Consider the following 21,028-nt stretch of genomic DNA (forward strand, 5'->3'; position numbering starts at 1 on the left):
GAATCTACTTCCCTTGGTGAACAGAAAACTATTTTTTGTTCTGGGAATTCATTTGGCTATCTGTTCTTCTCTATAAATACATTTGTTATCATTGATATAAATAGCTGTGTATCTAGATTCATCACAAAGATCAATACCTAAGCCATTGAATATAATTAATTGCTTCACTCTCACACAAAGAATAACACAACAGGCTAGATGAACAGTCTTTCTTTACCCCAAAGAACTCTTGAATGTTATGGGTCTGGGAATCTCTATCAGAGAATACTAAGCATCCACAACAGACAACAAGGAATCTTTGGAGTAAACTATGTTTGCCAAGCTGCCACAAAACCAAAACATAGTCCTATTATGCTCTATTCTTGCCGACTGTGTTCAGTGATTGTAATGTTTTGTGTGATGTATGCTGGACTCAAAGGCACTAGATTTTATCTAATCCTAGGGCACTTCCACACAACCTGTTATCCCAGGAGCATTTGCATTTAAAAAACATGAATGTTCCTGGGCTCCTATCCACACCCCCCCCCCCAGAAAGCGTGTGCTTTCTGGGGTGGGTGTCCAGATGTTCTCCTGGAACATTCCAGAGAACATCTGGATACTATAACCCCCTCCTCAAAGCCCCCCAAAGCCCTCTAAAAAAACAAAAGAACTTACCTGGCCTCCATTAGAAAGCTGCCAGAGCTCTCCTGGCATGTAGAAACAATGCACCAGGAGAAAGGGGAAGCAGGAGCAATTTTCCTCCTCCCTCCCCTTTCTCCTGGCACATCATTTCTACATGCCAGGAGAGCTCTCATACCACTCTATTGGAGGCTGGGTAAGTTCTTTTGTTTTTAAAAGGGCTTTTGAGGGCTTTGGGGGAGAGGGCTGGTGGCCTCGCAGTTTTCCAGGCTAATTTAGCCCGGAAAACCACAGGACTGTCTGGACTGCACCCTCAAAAGTCTAGAACCTTTGAGGGAGCGATCCAGACACTGGAAGTAGAGCGAGTTTATCCCACACCTTCCAAGAAGGAGTGAAATAAACCCACTAACAAATTAATTTGCCATAAACCAGGGTTTTCCTGGCTTGTGGTGAATTAATTTGAGTTTGCCCAGGATGTCATCTGGACAGTCCCCTTTTAATTGCAGGAACCCCCACATTAAAAGGGCTGTCTGGATGGGCCCTGAGAAGTTAAGTAGAGCTCTGATGAGTATTTGAATGAAAATTGCCAACAAATATCAATTGCTGTAGACTACATTCAGAGAAAGGAAATGGCAAAATCAGCCCTGAGTAGTCACTGACCAAGACATCCCTATGAAATTTATGGGGTCACAGTAAGTCAACAGGCAACTTGAATCCACACACACACATATTCTGGTGTCATGTGGTGAGCTTTCATGGATCGATTGTTTTGGTCTGTATTGTTTCTCTGAAGCTCGTGCATACCATGCTCATAGGCACTGTGGGTGCCTGCTTGTAGAAAGAAAAGAGAAGTCTTAGCACATCACTTTTTTGGCACAGGAGATACCATTTTGCTTCAGCCTAATGGTATAATTACAACATTTATTCTAATATAAAGAATATCTTTGCTTATTGGATTTGACAGCTCTTGTGCTAGCTTTAAAACAATAAAATGGAATGGAAATAATATATAGAAATCTCAACTTTTGGGGATAATTCATCCCCGTGAAAACAGCACCTCTGATGGGTTTTCTCCAAAGTCTAATGAAATCAGAGCCATCATGTTTCTGGCATGAAGCTCAGTCCTTTCTTTTCTGTTGCTCTTATGCTTCCTTTCAAACTCATTAATGAAACCATTATTTGCAGTGCACTCTCCTGGAAGTACCATTAATTTACCCACTTATGGTGGGTAACCCAGAGCTACTGCTAAAATGTAAAAGCCACTGGGAAATGCTGGCTTGCCTAAGGAACAGAGTACGACTCTTGCTTAGTAACTAACAAATGTGTCAGTGTGGCACCCTACTGAAGCAATAAAAAGTTTTCCCCAGAATGAACTTACTCTAGAGTCTCTTAAAAGACTAAGTGCCAATTACAAACTGCAATTTTTATTAGAGCTTGTTCTGTTGCCTCTTGGTTCTCAGCAGCAAGGTATTGTTAAGAGTTGTTCAAAGTCCGTTTTTTAGAATTTCTGCTGCTGCTGCTACATTTGCAGCAGTGCAAAAAGGACTCAACAAACTTGCACGGCAAAGCAATACTCCTTTCGGCTACTTAACCCAGTTGTCCTCAGCATATAATGGCATTGCCTAGTTCATCTTCAAAATATAAAATAGTACCAAAATCTTACTTATATATGCTTCATACAATAAAATATGTCTCTCCAGTGGTCCAGGCATTTTTGTTTGGATACAATATTTTTGTGATCCTTCCAACACATCCTTTTAGAGGATAATGTGTACTTCTTCATTTATTTGTATCTAAGGTATGCCTGCCCTACTTTCTTTTATTACTACCCTGCTCTTTCTCTGGATCCAGGCACTAAAAATGTGACTCCAAGTCTTGTTCTGATGGTGCCATTGCATTTCTGAGACCAATATGCACCTAGCTTTCTGACTGCTCATCATTAAAACTTGTTCTCATGTACTCAGCTAGAACCATAATCATTCATACTGTATTTCATTTTCAGGACTCAAAGTTTGAGGCGAAATGGAAGGGAAATGTGTTGTCGAAGGCTTTCATGGCCAGAATCACTGGGTTGCTGTGAGTTTTCCGGGCTCTATAGCTATGAAGAAGAAAATGCTTCTGGAACATGGCCATAATGGCCTGGAAAACTCACGGCAACCCACCAATGTAAGGAAAGCTTTAAATGAAAGTCACAAGATCTATAAATATGTCTGTATTGTATTGTTTGAAAATACTTCAAGCAATTACAGTAGCTCACCACATCGGTATCTCATGATACAGAAAGGATATAAATATTGAATAACAAATAATAATTCTAGAGTATCCCTTACTACTTCTTACTAAAGCTATTGCAACTACAGTTTTTGTTAAGTCAAAAGAGACCACAAGAGACATTTGAAAAGTGAGTTAGCCTCAAATTGAAAAAAAATGAACATAACTTGCTTAGGGAATCGTATCTTAATACCTGGAAAACAATTCATAATAAAACAGAAGCAGCTTTTACCTCATCACCTTTCTCTCCAGGAAGTCCAGGAAATCCACGTTCACCTTTATTCCCCTTGGTGGAAAAAAGAAGATCTGGAAGTTGTTATACTGTCTATATTAAATAACTACTTTATAAGATTAATCATCTGCAAGCCACATACAGCTAAGGCAGTGGTTCCCAAATTTGGACCCCCAGATGTGGTTAGACTTCAGTTCTCAGAAGTACCAGCCAGTTCAATAGGTGGGCGAAGGATTTTGGGAACTGCAGTACAGTAAAATTGAAGGGCACGGGTTTGGAAACCACCACATTAAAGGAAGAAGGCAGGGAGTATTTAGGCTGGATCTACACTGCCAAATAATCTAGTTTCAGAATCCAATTTAATGGATGAACTAAATTATATGAGCCTACGCTGTCAAATTAGATGCTGAAACTGGATTATATGGCAGCGCAGATCCAGCATTAGAGTCATCACTTGACAGTTCTTAGCTCTAATGGTGTCAAGTGTTGACTTCATTTCTACACTTTGAACAATGAAGACTATGCTCTATATATATCTATGTAGGAGCACATCCCACTGAATGCAGTCAAAGATCTAAAACTACAAAAATATTAGCATACACTTGTAAACAAGCCCATACAGGGACTTGAGAAAACTATTTTGCTGACAATTTATTGGATGTGTGAAAAATATAACTATATTATTGTTCCTATTATTTCTATAGCTACCATTTTCATTAGAAGAAGAATGGAATATTAATTCAGAAATGACAACAGCATCATACTGTGGAATATGGATATGCCAATGAGAATGTAATTAAGAGTAACATAATGCAAGAGACTGTGGTAGCTGCAGAACTACAGTCCTTTAGTGCTAACTTGGAGAGTGCTTTACAGAATACAAAATTAAAAGGATGTGTCTTAATATAGAGCAGCATTCCTTAGCAAAGCTCATACTCATGGGAAAATATGACCTATAATGTTTACAAAAACAAGTTCTGTTCTTCTCTGCAACTGTCATTTTAATTAGAAGCTTTCTTCATTTGGCTTCTGATCTGTTGAATACTTTCTGTTCAGTATGGCACAGTAGTATTTAATTACTTCTGAAGTGTCATTTTGCTAGTTACTACTTATTCCTGTGTATTTTTTTTGTAGGGCTTTAGTTACCGGTATCCATGCCAAATTCTGCCAGAAGAGCACAGCATTAAGAAATCATAGTTGTGGTACTGCAGTATACGACAGATAACAATTTAATTTGAAAACACGTACGAGTAACTATGCTTCCAAATCAAGGAGCTATGTTGTGTTCTCACTTCAGGAACTCACCTTGGGCCCTTCTCTACCTGGGATTCCTGGAGGACCTCTTGGACCAGCATCACCCTAATAATAACAAACAAACTTTTTTTCAAATTAAAAAATTAGTAGTGAAGTATACATCACTGCACAATCATTCCTTCAAACCCCCATATATTTCAGGCATCAGTCATTCCTGCCAGAGAAACCTGTTCTTCTGTTTTTGATTCAAGGTATCTGAAGGATTGTATCTCTATATATGTGAGCCTGACCAAGCAAGCTTCGAGACCTCAGAAAAGGTCATTCTCTAATTTCCACTATTTTCCCAGTCATGTTTGTTGGATATATAGGAGAGGGCCTTCTTAGTGGCAAATCTTCCAGATTTGAGAAACCTTACCTGGGGAGTGAGGTAAGGGGATATGATAGTGAATTTTTTCTATTCAAGCAAGTTTTCAGGAACTGATGGCAATGGTTGTGTTCTTTTATATCTATAAAAGCATTTTGTCTTTTAATAAAATTGTAATGGTTTTGATTTTATAAATTATTCAATTCTTTTTAAAATAAATTTTGTATTTTATATTTCTGCACATTTGTACTCTGTTCTGATTTAAATATTTTATAGGTTGCCTTGGTCTTAATATTGGGGGAAAGGTGAGATAGAAAAAAACCAGTAGTTCTAATCATCATCACCATCATCATTATCATCATTGTTATTTTCTGCTCTCTAACACTTCTTATGCCTGGAGCCCTAATCTAATATTTGGCACAGACATTCTATACAAATATAGAAAGTCACAGTAATTAAAATACCAAGAAATATTAGATGAAAGAAACTCACACTTTGAACATTCAAAGATTCGAACATGAATGTTTTCTGTTATTGTGGGAATAAGTGAATTCAGACAATCCATTAACAAAGCACTAAGCTTGCAATTGAGTTTATTACAACTGAGCTTTTCTTCCAATTAGTAGAAATTTATTATTTAAGTTGAAACAACATGTAAAGAAATCATCACCACAATAATCAATTATTTGAGAAAAAGCAGTCATGTAAAGTCAGCTTTAAAAGCTCAGTTAGGTGTGACCCTTCTATGAATGAAAATAGGTAGATACGTTGTTTATTAATATTCAAACTCATTTAATCTAAGCAAATGTCCAGGCTTTTAATGCAATTCTACGTCAGCAAGTTGGGTGATAGGAAGAAAATTAGGAATTTTAAAGCTTTGCTTCTAACAGTGGTGAGCAATTCTGACAAGAAGGGTAATAGTGGGTAGAGCAATATCCAGCCACCATGGCCCCAATGTCAGCAGACCCTCACCCCCAAAAGTTTTGTTGAAGCCCAAACCCCTCCATTTTCCTACAAATTCCTAGTATTTCTCCCCCAAAGGTATTATCTTTCACTAAAATCAGTGGAAAGGGGGAATGACCAAGTTCTTTGAAGGGAAGGTGGCAGGAAGACCCAAGTTCTAGCTCTTTTCCCAGAGGAATGGGATATAGGCAAGGTTTAATGACAGATCCTCCTGTCATGTCAGTTTTGGGCTGTTTCTCTCTGAATAAAAAATGTTGTCTTACCAACACTGGACCAGAAAATTGGAAGGAGAGAAAGCATGCTGCCACTTCAATTATTCTGGAATGTTTTGAAGCATCTGGATAGCTTCCACACAGAATAATCTCTCATTTTCAGAGGGCTGCTTTCTGTGTAATGACTGAGACATCCCCGAATGTATGAAGACAGTACATTTCCCTCCTATGTGTTTATTTTTATAACATCAGAATGGGATTGTTTTAGCTCCTTTGGTAGAAAAGAACACATGACAAAGTACCACCTTGACAGAATTAAGCAAGCATAAATGACAAAGCAAACCCATGGCATTGTGGTATCTCTAGTGGAGCTCACAGTGTATCTGCGCGAGAGCATCACTGCATTTCTGATTTTTCACATTGAGTAATAACTCTGAAATGCAAACCTGACCCATTACAATTAGAATCAACAGATATATGCAGAAACAGCAATTACCTTCAACAAAGCACCCATGTCACCAAGAAGAGGAAGAGCAACCTGTAATCAAACAAAGGAGTATCACATAGTTGGGAACGGCCACTTGTACTGTTGTGGGTTTTAGGGAGGTAAAAAGATAGGAGGAAGATGTGTTTCACATCACAGGCCAATAAAAAAAAGTTTATTTCTTGAAAAGTAGTTTAGATATGGGGAGCGTGACAACTTTTTTTAAAAAAAATGCTACTCTGACAATAACTGAACACAAAGCTTGAAACTGTATTTTTTTTCCAAAGTTCTAATCATCTATATAAATAAAAATGTAACATTTGTTTGTGGGATTAACGTAACTCAAAAAACCACTAGGTGAATTGACACCAAATTTGGACACAATACATCTATCAGGCCAACAAGTGACCATCACTCATAAAAAACACTGAAAACACACAGCGGAAGAGACTTAAAAAGCCAAAAAAATTACATTATAATGCAGGCGCAAAACCACATATATACACACACAAAACACATATACACACACTGGGTCACAGCAACGCATGGAACATACCAAAAGTGTATCTTCTCCAAAGTTTTGTACACACAGTGGCCAATTATTCACATAAACATGAAGGCCACCACTAGCATATGTATACAACTGTACCCTCCATTTCACAATTTCATTGATATGTACAGACATATTACCTATAATAATGGAGGAGTTATACAGGCATATTTATTTATTTTATTTATTTTAAGCATTTATATCCCGCCCTTCTCACCCCGAGGGGGACTCAGGGCAGAGCACAACATATAAACAGCAAACATTCAACACCGAAACATACTAGACCATACACATACAAAAGCATTAAAATCACTTATCTTGATGTTAAAATCCTCTAGTTAAAACTGTCTCAACCTATTGTTCAGTAGAGTGTGATTGTGGCAAACATATGGGCATATCAGGAATCTACTTTTATTAGGGATCTCTGACTGGCTACTCTTTCTTGTTGCAGCTGGCTCTGATGTCTGTGGAATATGTATGTTTTTAAAAAGCTGTAAAGTTTCCCAAGGTGCTGAACCCTATCTTCAAAATAGGTTAAGCAAGTTGGATAGCTCCATGGAAGTACTGAATAAAAGGGGATTGATCACTCCAATGACTTCAGAGATAACCAGTAAACCTGCACAGTAGAATATATAATTCATCACATACTTGGGTTTGCCTCTGTGTATTGTCTGAAATGACTCAGAGAGCACTTATGGGATCAAGAATGCAATACCCCTGGCAGAATGGGCACCAAGCAAACCTCTTCTGCTGAGGCTTACTCTAGCTCCACAATCATTGTTCAGCTTTTTGAAGAAAGTCTGGGAGAAGACTAAACAACCTTCGATGCCATCTTAGACAATTATCTGTGAACATATACTGACCATATTTAACATTAAAAAGAAGACAATGAACTCCCAGGGAGCCAGTATAGTGGTTGAGCGTTGGACTACAGCTCAAATCCCTGCTCAGGCAGGAAAACCGACTGTGTTATTTTAGGCACGTAGCACACTCTTAGTCTTAGAAAACCTGTTATCAATTTGAAGGAACACAACAACGATGAAACACCTTGCAAAAAGCATTCATAGGCTCCACTGTAAAAAAAATTAATTTCACTCATACTTTAAAAAAAGAGAGAGATGTCTTTATATAGTATCAGAAGAAAACACTACAAAGGGCAGCTCTAGGCCAGAACTGATTTGTGTGAGGAAATGTGACATTCAGCATTGTATCTCCTCTCACTGTTTCTGTTTCCTTTCAAGAGATCTATAAGGACAACTGCATTTATATTCTTTCTCTGTAACAGCCCATTAGGGAGGTTGTATAAAGGTGACCTAGGTTGTTTCAAGTACAAGTAACTGACTTTATTGTGACTCCACCTGTAAAGGTTTTTTATTAAGACTTACTTTATTTGCACCCCCCCCCCCCCATGGCACCTCTGTGGTTCTTTTGGTAAATTTGCAGCATTCAACTCAAGCACAGCACACAATAAAAACATGTTTTATATACATACTGGGTCACCTGGAGGTCCTGGGAGTCCTGGCTTTCCATCATGTCCTGGAATGCCCTAGACATGGATTAAAAATGCTTCACTTTAAATTCTTGTTTTTGTGGAAACTACCATCACAATATCTGCAAAATTCATGCTTACATCAAGACCCGGGGTTCCTGGAGTCCCTGGTAATCCAGGTGGTCCCCTTGGGCCCTGAGTTAGAAACAAGTTGAGGTATCAGACACCATGAAATCACTGCTTGGTAACTATATGAAAACACATTCACCCACATTCCCAAATATGTATCTTACCGGGAACCCTGGTGCACCAGGAGACCCTCTAAGACCCTATGACATAAAAAGAGGAGGTGTAAAGAGACAGAAATAAAACAGCTTAAAACATACATTACACTGAAACTTAAGTCACATATACTGAATCACAGTATTACAGCAGCAGGATAATGTCCTACAATTTCATCACAAATCTCAGGCTGTTAAACCCTGCAAAGTGTACTTGGACAATGTAACCTTACAGTGAACTGGTACGTTTAAAGATACGTTATTTTTAAGTGTAAGTTAAATTTTGGTAGAAGGTGAAAACATTATGATTTTTCTCTAGAGTAGGTTGTGTTTTAAAGGATGGAACTGGCAAACCACTTCTGAGTAGCACTTTCCCTAAGAAAACCGCACCCACGGGGTCACCATAAGTCAATTCCCTTTTCTATAAAACTATAGAAGTAAATCTTTCACCTGCCAATCTTAGAATTACAGAACAAATATATTGCATTTTAGAAAGCATCCATCAGAACAGTGAGACAAATGTTGAACATATCTAAACAACCTTTTTAAAAAGGTCTTCAATAAATAAATTAAAACCTCTAGCCTTATTTTAAAATGTGATTGTTCATTCATAGCTGTTCATCCACTTCAGTTTATCCCAAGAGTTTTTTGTTGGAACAAAAAGAAGAAAGTCAGATAGGTGGCTTCAAATCATAAGTAAATAAGTGTACTGTAACTGGAATACTGTGTTTATTAAAGGCACCATTCTTCTTTCCTGACACTTCCCATGACATTTGATGTGAAACATAATACAGATTGGATAAGAGAAGACGTATCACTCTTCTCTAAAATCAGATCCTTTGGAAATAATAGTTTGACCATCTCCTTTTATTGTAGAGTTAAAGACACAAAATGTTGAATGGTGGGGGTTAGGGCTGAAACAGAATATTAGTGACACTCAGCAAGAGAAATTGCCATATGGGAATTGTGTGGGAAGGAGAACATTTCCCAGCTATCATATGTTAATTACAAGGCTCTACATGCCATGGCTGCATTGCTGCTGTGGTAAGAAAATTATCTCAAATCTGTCTGTTTAATTTTGCTTTGGTTTATACATTGAGAATTTAGAGGATCAGTAAAGGGATTAAACCAAGTTTTTAAAAACTGAAGAAAACTACCTTAAAGATAAAGATATTGCAAACTATGATAAGCTTAAGACAATCAAACAGTAGATTAACACAGGCCATTTAAACAGACAATACAATTGCGTGGCACTTACAAGAAATAAATCAAGACTCATGCTGATGATGGATTAGCAAAAAAATGTAAATGGAGGTAGAGTCATCAATTTGTAGTAGTTAGTTGCTACACTGCTCTCTCCAGACCCAATGGGGCTACCCTTAGTTGTTACTTTGCTACTTAATGATAGACTTCAAGGGTCCAGAATGCCACAATTTTGCTGTAATAATGGGTTTTAAAGTGGAATTGCAAGGCTTTGTTATCCTAGTGCTGCAACAATCATTCAATGCACCATGAGCACATTCATCAGTGAAAAAGGAGGACGAAACAGAAGAAAATGTTCAACCAGTGTATGTTGTCCATAATACACAGTTGACTTAAGGGCTTTCCTTTAGCCTATTATGGTGGGGCAGGAGAGAAAGGGAAATACCTAGCTCCTAGAATGTTATCATAATATTATTTTAAAGATAATATTTACTGGTTTGGTTTTTATTGATTTAATCCCCCCAAATGACTGATTTATGGTAAAATAGGTAAAGGTAAAGGTTTTCCCCTGACGTTATGTCTAACTCTGGGGGGGGGGGGGGGGTTGGTGCTCATCTCCATTTCTGAGCCGGCGTTGTCCGTAGATACCTCTAAGGTCACGTGGACAGCATGACTTCATGGAGTGCCATTACCTTCCCAACAGAGCAGTACCTATTGATCTACTCACATTGACATGTTTTCAAACTGCTAGGCTGGCAGAAGCTGAGGCTAACAGCGGGAGCTCAAACTGCTCCCTGGATTTGATCCTGTGACTTTTCGGCTAGCAAGTTCAGCAGCTCAGCGGTTTAAGCCGCTGTGCCACCAAGGCCTCCGTATGGTAAAATACAATTTTAAATAAAACAATAAAAAAGAGAGTTAGCTTTTCTAAATCTACCATTATTTTAAAAATAGGGAATCATTTAAATGTCTGAGAAAATAAAATGACCTAGAGGTCATCTTCAGCTTTGGCATGGAGATGACCATAAAGTGTTTGTTTTTTGTGCCCATCTCAGTTACCATCTGGAAAGAACCATGTAGCATTCTTGTGCTCTTTGTTTTTCTGTTTCTATTTTGTTTTTCAGGTAGCAAGGCATAGTGACCACTTTTAAAAAATCTTCCCTCAACAACTCTAAAATTTAAACCACAATGTAGGTCATATCAGTCTTTGAAGTTTCAACTACACCTGTAGCTTGAGTGTGGATTTTAAGATCTTTTTTATTTATGAACTGTGCCATGGTCCCAATTAAACTCATGACCTTGAGACTCAAAATTCATATGTGCATGTGCGATTTCAGGGATTTAATAAGAAAAATGCCTGCACAGTGAACCCAAATTAGAGCAGTAAAGGCGGTATTTAAAAAAGAAACAAAAAAGATTGTCTCTTCTACATGCTGCATGGTTAACACTTTTTGTTACTTAGAGCAAAGGTACAGAAAGATAGTGTCTGTGGGTGTGGGGAGGGGTGTGTGCTTTTCCTGCTTCAGATAACAGGGCCATAGAAACACGTCAACATTGGGGACAATTATACTATTTCTATCCAGTAGTAAAGAATGATGAATCAAGCAACCACACAGAAAATTGAGAGTGTCTAACAAAACTCAAAAATCTCAGTATATGACTGACTAAAAAGTTCATAGTAATAGCCAGCATTAAAAAGGAGTCAATTCTGTACTTACAGGAGGACCTTGGGTTCCGTTTCCTGCCGGCCCTGTCTCTCCAGGAGGCCCTTGCACCCCAGGAAGACCTCTTTCACCCTGATGAAGGAACGTGTCTTTGTTTGAACATGTCTCATAGCACTAATAATTGAATATAAAAACAAGAATTGCATATGTTTATCCCTACCTTGGGTCCCCGTGGACCTATTGGCCCAGGCGTGCCTGCAGGTCCCTACACCAAACAAAAGCAAATGGCAATGAAAAAGGATGACTGTTTTAATGTTTGGGTTATCAATATTTGTATAGATGTCATTATGAAGAATTTGAGAATTATAACCAACCAACCCAAACAATTAATTCAATCCCAAATCCCACTACTGTAAAGATGAAATCAACAAAGACATAAATTTACCATGTCATTTATTTGCTCTTCCTTTAGTTTCAGAAGCAAAATCTACAGAACCATTTATAATCTGTTTAGGACAGATGTATTAAACTCAAGACCTGTGAGGGCCAAATCCATGTCATTTTATGTGGCCCTCCAGATACTGGACCACAACTCCTGTACTCAGCATTAAATATCATGACTAAAGCTGATGGGAATTGTGAGACAGTAAGATTTGGAAGGTTGCAGTTTGTTCTGTTTAGTCAGGATAGTGGGGTCTGAATTTAGATACAAGGTTTGTGGATATGGTGTCTAGTTTTAAAATGTCCTTTCCTCAACCTCAGAGCCACAAGTACTATTGGGCTGCAATTCCAATAATCTCCAGTCTGCATGGTGGATAATAATCAGAAGTGATGGAAGTTGTCGTTCAATAATATCAGGCGACCCAAACTTGGTAAAAACTAAAGAGCACAGACCACTGTGTGTGTGCGTGCGTGCACACACACACAAAATTGTTCCTCTGTATCCACAGGTTCTCTATCCATAGAGTCTATGGCCTTTTGAAGGCAAACATGAGGCTGATGTGTCCCCCATGAAAATCAGTTTGACCCTCCTGGTCTAGGAAAAAGAGAAGTCACAAAGGGAATGATGGAACTGCAGATAAGGAAAGCAGAGCAGAAATGACTCTAATATCATGATTTATCTGGGGTTCTCTGTTCTAGAGACATAATTTGTTTTTTTATTGCTATGACGTGGTTCTCCTAACATGATTACTCTAAATTATCTGAGTTCATCTGTTGAAGAGTTCATAGTTAGGTGGCATGGCTTTGAGGAAGGTGTTTGTTTCATTGAGCTCATGGTGCCATTTGCAATTTCAGTCCTATGGTACCTACTGGTCTGCCTGGAAAACTTGGTCCTGGAGGTCCTATGTCACCTTTGGAACCTTGAAGCCCAGGAGGACCTATGATCCCACCAGCGTCCCCCTAGAGATATAAAGAAAAATAATATTAATTTCATGGAACAAGAAAAGTATGGGGAAGCTGTGGGGGGAGTTGGGGAGGACATTTAGTTTGAAATGCAATTTATTGGCTGTTTTTAAATTTATTGAGCTGTGCCATTTAATTGTGAGCCACCTTGAGTTTCTATGAGGAGAAAGGCGGGTTAGCTAACTAATATACTTTATCTTGACTGTTTTAATTGTTATATCTTTACTTTCACAATCTTCAGTACTCCCATTACATAAACAAAGGCAACCAATTTCTTCCCAGTTTTGCATTAGTAACTTTTCTCTTCTCATCCAATTCACTATGCTACCCCCCATATGTTCCTCTTGAGCCAACAGTATCTTTTCTATTTCTCACTATGTCATTTAGTCTGATCAAGATCAAAAGTTTGACTCTACAGAATGACCAGAAAGAATTCCCATATAGTCCAGAAAAAAATGTCTGATATTTTCCACATCTATAAGCTTTTCTTTTCATTTTGTTTGAAGCAGAATGAGTGCCACTTATTTGAGGTAACAGCTGACACCCAACTTGTACTTAGAACCTAATACAAAAGGTTGGAATATCCCATTAAATATAACAAGATGCAATAGAATTTTTTAAAAAATTAAAACCATGTTGGCCAAAGATATAATATTCAAAGTATTTTGAGGAATAAATGTGAATGTACTTCATCAATATTGCCAGCCTTACCTTTTCTCCTTTAACTCCTGGTTTTCCAGGTATTCCATGTCCTCCCGGTAATCCCTAGTTAATTAAAAAGAAACTCTTAGCATATTGGATTTGATATAATATAGTCAGGGTTTATTTTGTAAAGCTAGCTTTGAATAACCATAAGAGAAGATAGAATTCATTGACATTTCTTTTGGTGGAAAGACAACACACACAACATTGGTTGCCAAAAGAGTGTATTTTTAAAAAATAAAGGCTGGCATTCTGTTAGGAAGTTTCACTGTTGTAAACCAAGTTAGGACTGCATAAAGTTGAATTGTGTCATTGAGCAATGTCTATATTCTCAGGAGGGAAGATGCAGTCATGCTTCAAGTCCATTGTGCACCATGTATTTAAAAAGAATTTCCTGGTAAGACAGTTTAGAAAAGTTACTTTTGGATTACAGCTCCCAGAATCCCCAGCCAACATGACAATGGAATCATTAAAGAATCAAAAGGTTTCCCTTATGGTTGCCTGGTTCTCCATTTGCATAGTTCAGTTACATTATTTAAAAGATTGGTAACAAGTTCTTGGTTTTTTAAATATCTAATTATAGAAGTAGATGTTATTTAATTGAGAATTATTTTTTCCATGGCATGAGAGAGACTTTTTAAAGTTTTCTGTGTTCAAAAGAAGGACTTAAAATGATCTAAGATATTTGTTTTTGTTATTTATTCATTCAGCCGCTTCTGACTCTTCATGACCTCATGGACCAGCACACGCCAGAACTCAGTGTCAGCCGTCACCACCCCCAGCTCCTTCAAGGTCAAACCAGCCAGTCACTTCAAGGATACCACCCATCCATCTTGCCCTCAGTTGATGCCTTTTCCTTTATCCTTCCATTTTCTCCAGCATCATCTTCTCCAAGCTTTCCTGTCTTCTCATTATGTGGCCAAAGGACTTCATCTTTGCCTCTAATATCCTTCCCTCCAGTGAGCAGTCAAGCTTTATTTCCTGGAATATGGACTGGTTGGATCTTCTCGCAGTCCAAGGCACTCTCAGAATTTTCCCCCAACATCACAGTTCAAAAGCATCCATCTTCCTTCACTCCTTCTTCCTTCCTTATGGCTGAGATATTTACAATGCTCCATTTTTCTCGCCAGCTTTGCCTGAACAATGTTGTTTTCAACATCCCTGGTCTCATTTTAATGACCAATGTTCTGCTCCCTTTCTGACAATATCCATGAAGATAAAATAAACTGGAATTCATCTTAAAAAAATAAGGCATTTTAGCTGGAGTTCTACTTTAGTAAGTTTATATTTTGGTATGAACAAGAGAACTCTGGAGTCAATTCCTATTTTTATCCCTTCTGATATTTTAAATCAATATTATTCAAGAAGGTGGGATATCGCTTCTTTATGTCTCTCAGATATATTTTACAGCAAATGGCAGAGCTTGTCAGAAAAGAGTATTGCTTGCAATCATGCCAGACATTACACATGAATTCATAAGGAAAAAATCCTTCTTTCCATTAGGCAATACATGAAAAACCTCATTTCATCTTTTTGGGGGAAAATGAAACTTTTCCTTTCATAAACTACAGAAGGAAAGACTGGCATCTACATAAGAAACTGGGTGTTGAAGGTGCTGTTGCTGTTCTTTTGTTTATCCCGTGTTCTCCTCTAAAGATGTAAGAAAAGCATCCTTATGTTTCACAAAATCATATTCTCCTTTGAATCCAGAGCTGTTCTATTTTTTTTAAAATAAAGAGTGTGATGACTGCCTTTCAGAAACAGAAACTAATTAATTCTTAAATGGTAATATATGTGGAAATCCTCCTGCAACCAAGCACACATCTACATGGCCCAAAAATCGAGATGCTGATCTGAAGTGGGATACCATGGTCTGCATAACCAACTGCTAAGACAGCTTTGTGTTGGATGGTACGCAAAAAACCCAGCAGCACCAGAATCGATTTGGTACCACTGGACTGCCTCTTTACCTTATTGTGTTGTTCTAGGCTTTGCAGTTGAACATCAGTCATGAAAATTGTGGTGGTCATTGCTTGGCACTTGTAATAAGAAGCAATGCCACTGATTCCATGGGCTCAAAGTTGCCATTTGCTCCAGAATCTCAGGGAAAATTCACATTAATTGGTCAGATTTTGTGTTGGGAGAATCTAATAGCAGCTTGTTCCCTATTAGAACTGCCAGTTCTTCCTTCACTTATGAAGTCAAGTGTTTTGTCAAGTTTACGGTATTTTGCAACGAAGGGTTAATCCTATATTTTAGGATTAATGTAGTTTGACACTACTTTAGCTGCTATGGCTCAATGCAATGGAATCCTAGGAGTTGTAGTTTTTTTGCCTTCTCTCACAGACTGTGCAAAACAGACAATGTACACACAAATCGTTTTTTTTTTCAAAGTATTATTATACTTGGCTATAGTAATCCATGCCAAATGTAAAATAGATGCTGTATCTCTGGTTACAATTTTTTAAAAAATATTCCTTGTGTGTTTAAAATAAGGTCGTTCTTTCTAAAAGAGGGAGTGGATTGGTCTCTTACTTTAAGAGAATACTGGGTTGTTATGCATGTTCATTCTTCATAATGCATAAAGTATGCTTGTACTTTTATACTTGGTTGCATTTATTTACACATACAATCTCTTATGGGAAACAATTCGAAGAGGTTTATTTCTTATGCTCTTAAAATGTATTTGGTAAATTTGACAAATAGAGTAAATGTCTTAGCTCTGTTTGGGGATTAAATGGTTACACTTCAATTTAATGTTGTAAGAACAGGTATCACCTCCTCCTGGTTGTTCTATCCCACTTCTAGCATCATCGGGAGTTTTAAAAAATCTGTTTTAATTAACAGCACCTTGCCATGTCATCTGAACAAAGAGGTGGACAATCTTACCGATGTTTAATGAAAGCAAGCTAATTTCCAGACATAATTTATGAAGTTGCCCCCCTCCAAATCTTGAAGACCGACTTCACTAATTGCTTAGATGACAAACTAAACTGAGGTTAATCTAATATGGAAGCAAGAGAGAATGAAAGGGGAGGAGGAAACATGTAAGACAGTCTAAGAAAAATGTATTATCATAACATTAATCCATGATTTACCATAATCTCTGAATGCAGCCATTTTTATATGTCAAGATCATTTTATTTCCATCATCTGTTATCGAGTTTTCTCCATGATAGAGGAGGAGTTCAAAATATGGAGTTCTTATTTGTCAGTTTACCACTACCTTTTTGCATAGATATCATAAGTTGGATATGGAAATAATAGAATATATAGTAAATAACTCAGAGGATCAGAAATAAAGCTAGTAAGAGTGCCTCTAAATCCTGTAGGTGTACATCAATCACAGCTCTTCTCAAACTCCTAATAAAAAAGAGCATATCAACAGCTTTCACAACATTATTTCACTGGATAATATTTCACTCCAGTAATGTTTACAAGGTGCAGTAAAACACTTCAATACTTACAACTTCTCCTGGTTGTCCTCTAGGACCAGCTTGCCCTGGGGGTCCCTATAATGACATTTTCAAATGAGTTTGAAAACAACAACACCTGCATATCTCTCATTCTCTCTCTCTGTGCTTCATTTTAATGGGGATTCATCTGAACAGCAATAAGAAAAATCTTGATCTAGAACTAGACAACATATCTTTTCATGTATACATTCCTTTCAACATGACATGTGGCACTAATTTAATGGTTTGAGTTTCAGTTTAGTGTTCCTTCTGCTGCAAATCTGCTTGTGTTGTTTGTTGTGTTCATTTTTATGTATTTTGAATTTATTTAGAATTGTTTAAATATTGGTTAATTATCCTGGATGTTGGCTATCTAAAGGATTGCATGTGATTTATATGCAACTGTGGCCATAAAGAATGTTAAGAAGCAGAATGACATTTGAGCACAGTTTTTAGGGAATTGCGTATACTTTAAAGATTTTATGCAATAAGTGACTACTAGAACACAAAATTATATATATCCTCAACACTTTAACAGTTAATCAAAGAACTGAAAAAGCATAGTGATTTATGCATAGGACAGGACTGTGGCACAGCTAGTTAGTAGCCAGCTGCATTAAATCACTACTGACCAAGAGGTTATGAGTTCAAAGCCAGCCCGGGTTGGAGTAAACTCCTGACCATTAATAGTCTAGCTTGCTATTGATCTATGCAGCTTGAAAGACAGTTGCATCTGTCAAGTAGGACATTTAGGTACCGCTTTATGTGTGTGTGTGTGGGGGGGGGGGGACGACGACGGGACGGACGACTAATTTAACTAATTTATGATACCATAAAACTTTCCAGCAGTGTGCAGAAGAATGAGGAAGGAATCAATTAAAGGACCCGGTATCACGATTGGACGGTGAAGCAGAAGCTCCCCCTGTGGCCGGAACCGAGTATACCCTCATGAAGCCGGAAACAGCTGGAATTTTAAATTACCTCTGTGTCTGCCTATATATGCTGTATGTCTAAATGACATTGAATGTTTGCCATGTATATATGCATTGTAATCCATCCTGAGTCCCCTGTGGGGTGAGAAGGGGGGAATATAAATACTGTAAATAAATAAATAAACAAACAAATAAATTAATACTATTGCGCTGATAAAGACAACACAGAAACTCCAATGAAACTGATGAAATACAATTTACTTACATACCTGAGGTCCTGGACTACCAATAGGCCCAGGAGGACCAGTCTCCCCTGGTACACCCTAAATAAACATTTTCAAAAAACATGAGATAAGCTTGGATCTTCAGATATTAAAAATGTGCAACGCAGATAGCTGATATATTAGAGAAAGGTTCACTTTAATCTTGTCAGGAAGGCATTGTAATCCAAGTACTCAATATAATTTTGAAGTCTTGTCAGTACACAATGTCTTTACAGTAACAGCAAACATCAGTGATATTTGCATTGGGTTGTTTCCAGTGATGACCTTGAACTAGCAGAAGGCAGGTCAAAATGTGTAAGACAGGGAAGTCAATGTTTGTTATTCTATTGATTAGCTACTATAGTCAAGAAATGTTCTGGAAATTTAGCAGATAAACCATGGAGTGCTGGCGCAGAGAGGTATAAGGGGGCAAAATTTCATGTCTTAGCCTTTATGTGGGGAAGTGCACTTCACTAGCACAAAGCCCACTCCTGGGTACAACTCCATGGCTTCACTGAAAGTAATATGATCGATGGCAAATGTCCTCCATTAGTGATGATAGCTTTCTGAACTTGTACTCCGTTCACTAGATGAGACACAGCCACTCCTTGCCAAGGACTTGTAATAAAATCAAATGCCCATGGTTCGAACTGTGTCAGCATGGACCTAGTTTGGATAATATTTTTGGTGGGTTACATGCTTTAGAAGAAGAAAGATCACTGTTCTGCTCTGACATCTCCCAGATAGTAATGTGCGGATGTAGTATTTACGAGTCATCTACACACTAAAATGCAATGCACATAGAATCTCATCACATTAGGAAATACTCCATTTCAATCAGTATGCATCCCAGAGTTTTTTTCTGCCTAAATGCGTATTTACAACTCTAGACAGGATGGATACTGACCCCATCACACCCAAATACTACACTATTTATCTTCATAAAAATGCTTCATACTGTCCCATCACACCTTGGAAGACTGTCTCCTTCTAATCCATTCGAAAGATTCATTATGTCACTCTGAACACTAAGGTCTTCTGGGGGGGGGGGGGCATCTGCTCCAGGCTGCTAGAACCCGAATCGCAACCACCACCCAGAGGACCTTTTCATTGGCTACCCCACAACTGTGGAATGACTTGTCAGTACAGCTCTGACAGCTAAATCAGCTGTCGGAATTTCAGACACAAGTGAAGACCTATCTCTTCTGGCAGGCCTGCCAAGACAGTTTTAATGACGAATTTTAAACTTCCACTCTATGTCTAACTTTTGTTTTGTGCATTTTATGGAAATATGTTTTAATATGTGTATTCTACTGAGTGTTTTTAAATGATTATTTGTTTTGATTATGTGTTTTCGTAATGTTGTAACCTGCCTCAAGCCATGGGAGGTGGGTAAGAAATAAAATTATTATTATTATTATTATTATTATTATTATTATTATTATTATTAAAAAATCTAAATCTGTGCAGTGACATAGCCTCCAAGTCCTTATTTGAAAACATCTGCACAGTAAATGCATTCACCCGATTGCTATCTTTTGGTGCAAAATACAGAGTTCTGAGCAATCTAATAAGAAGTTCTGAGGAATCTAATTTTATGATTTCTGAATGATTATTGATTCATTAAATGTGGTTCCTTTGCTGCATCTACTGACTCTGCTGCTGCGGTTACTACTTAAATTTTATGATGCAAAACTCGAAGCAATGCAGAGGCAACAGTAGCATCTGACAATGCTGATGGTGGTGTAATAGTTAAAAGTAAAAGTCTGTTCTTTCCATATAGATACAACAGAGGAAGGAATTACACAGAATCTGGTTATTTATTTATTTTTAAAACCAAACAAATAATATGGTAATATGGCAGTTTCTGATTTCCTTAATCCTGGAGATCTTTCTCCTTTGACCTCCCATACAGAAATTGCATCTGCTACTGTCATGAAAATTCCTGCATCAAAATACTCAGACTACTAGGCATGTCTCCTAATGACAAGTCGTATTGTTGCTGATGGGATGCACACAATCAGATGCAAAACCAGTGCTTCAGCAACAAATAACTCCGTAGTATTCAAAATAATACAATTAGAATGCCATCTAGAAAAACTCAATTTTTACTACATTTTTTTTTTACTACAGATGGATTTCACTAGATTAACTACAGGATGGAGCAAATGTCATGTGATGGGAGCTGTTGGAAATTGTTCTCAAACAGTCTCATAAATGAAGTATTTTCTAATGTGATGAGGTCCTATGTCTCAAACCATGGGAAAAATATCCTATATATATTTATATTGTGAATAAACTGCAATATTGAAATACACATAGGATCTATGCAATTTACTTCACTTTCTAACTGTATGGAAAATCCAGAAGTAGAGCATATGGAATGATACCATTTTACCCCATTCTACTACAGGTAGTTTTTCTCAGAAAGAAGACTATTTGAACTATATTCCTTCATACTGTTTACTGCAATTTGAAATGGGGAATATGTAGCCCTTCACATATGGTTGGATTGCAAAACTATGCTGTGGTCCAGCAATAACTGGAAGACCATCCCTTTCCCTGCTTTCAATCAATCACCTAGTATGCAAGCAATATACTGCCCACAATCTGAAATTTGTATTTTATATACAGATATGTCTGGATTTCTTCAGATGTATGTAAAGTAACCAAGATATAGAGAAAATGAG

The 21,028-nt window shown here is 37.6% G+C and overlaps 1 protein-coding gene across 3 annotated transcripts in view; it reads right to left on the reverse strand.

The window, feature by feature from the left end:
* Window positions 1-21,028, reverse strand: part of COL19A1 (collagen type XIX alpha 1 chain) — a 232,558-nt gene that overhangs the window by 39,600 nt on the left and 171,930 nt on the right. For all 3 annotated transcript variants that reach the window (XM_067467964.1, XM_060752836.2, XM_067467969.1), the window contains 12 exons: window positions 18,345-18,398; window positions 17,156-17,200; window positions 13,698-13,751; window positions 12,894-12,983; window positions 11,803-11,847; window positions 11,637-11,714; window positions 8,731-8,766; window positions 8,579-8,632; window positions 8,441-8,494; window positions 6,411-6,452; window positions 4,427-4,480; window positions 3,122-3,175 (listed from right to left, as the gene is read on the reverse strand). In XM_067467964.1, coding sequence (XP_067324065.1) covers window positions 3,122-3,175; window positions 4,427-4,480; window positions 6,411-6,452; window positions 8,441-8,494; window positions 8,579-8,632; window positions 8,731-8,766; window positions 11,637-11,714; window positions 11,803-11,847; window positions 12,894-12,983; window positions 13,698-13,751; window positions 17,156-17,200; window positions 18,345-18,398 — 660 coding nt within the window. The remainder of the gene's footprint in view (window positions 1-3,121; window positions 3,176-4,426; window positions 4,481-6,410; window positions 6,453-8,440; window positions 8,495-8,578; window positions 8,633-8,730; window positions 8,767-11,636; window positions 11,715-11,802; window positions 11,848-12,893; window positions 12,984-13,697; window positions 13,752-17,155; window positions 17,201-18,344; window positions 18,399-21,028) is intronic.

The sequence above is a fragment of the Anolis sagrei genome, chromosome 1 (assembly GCF_037176765.1).
Source record: "Anolis sagrei isolate rAnoSag1 chromosome 1, rAnoSag1.mat, whole genome shotgun sequence".
Taxonomy (NCBI): Eukaryota; Metazoa; Chordata; class Lepidosauria; order Squamata; family Dactyloidae; genus Anolis; species Anolis sagrei.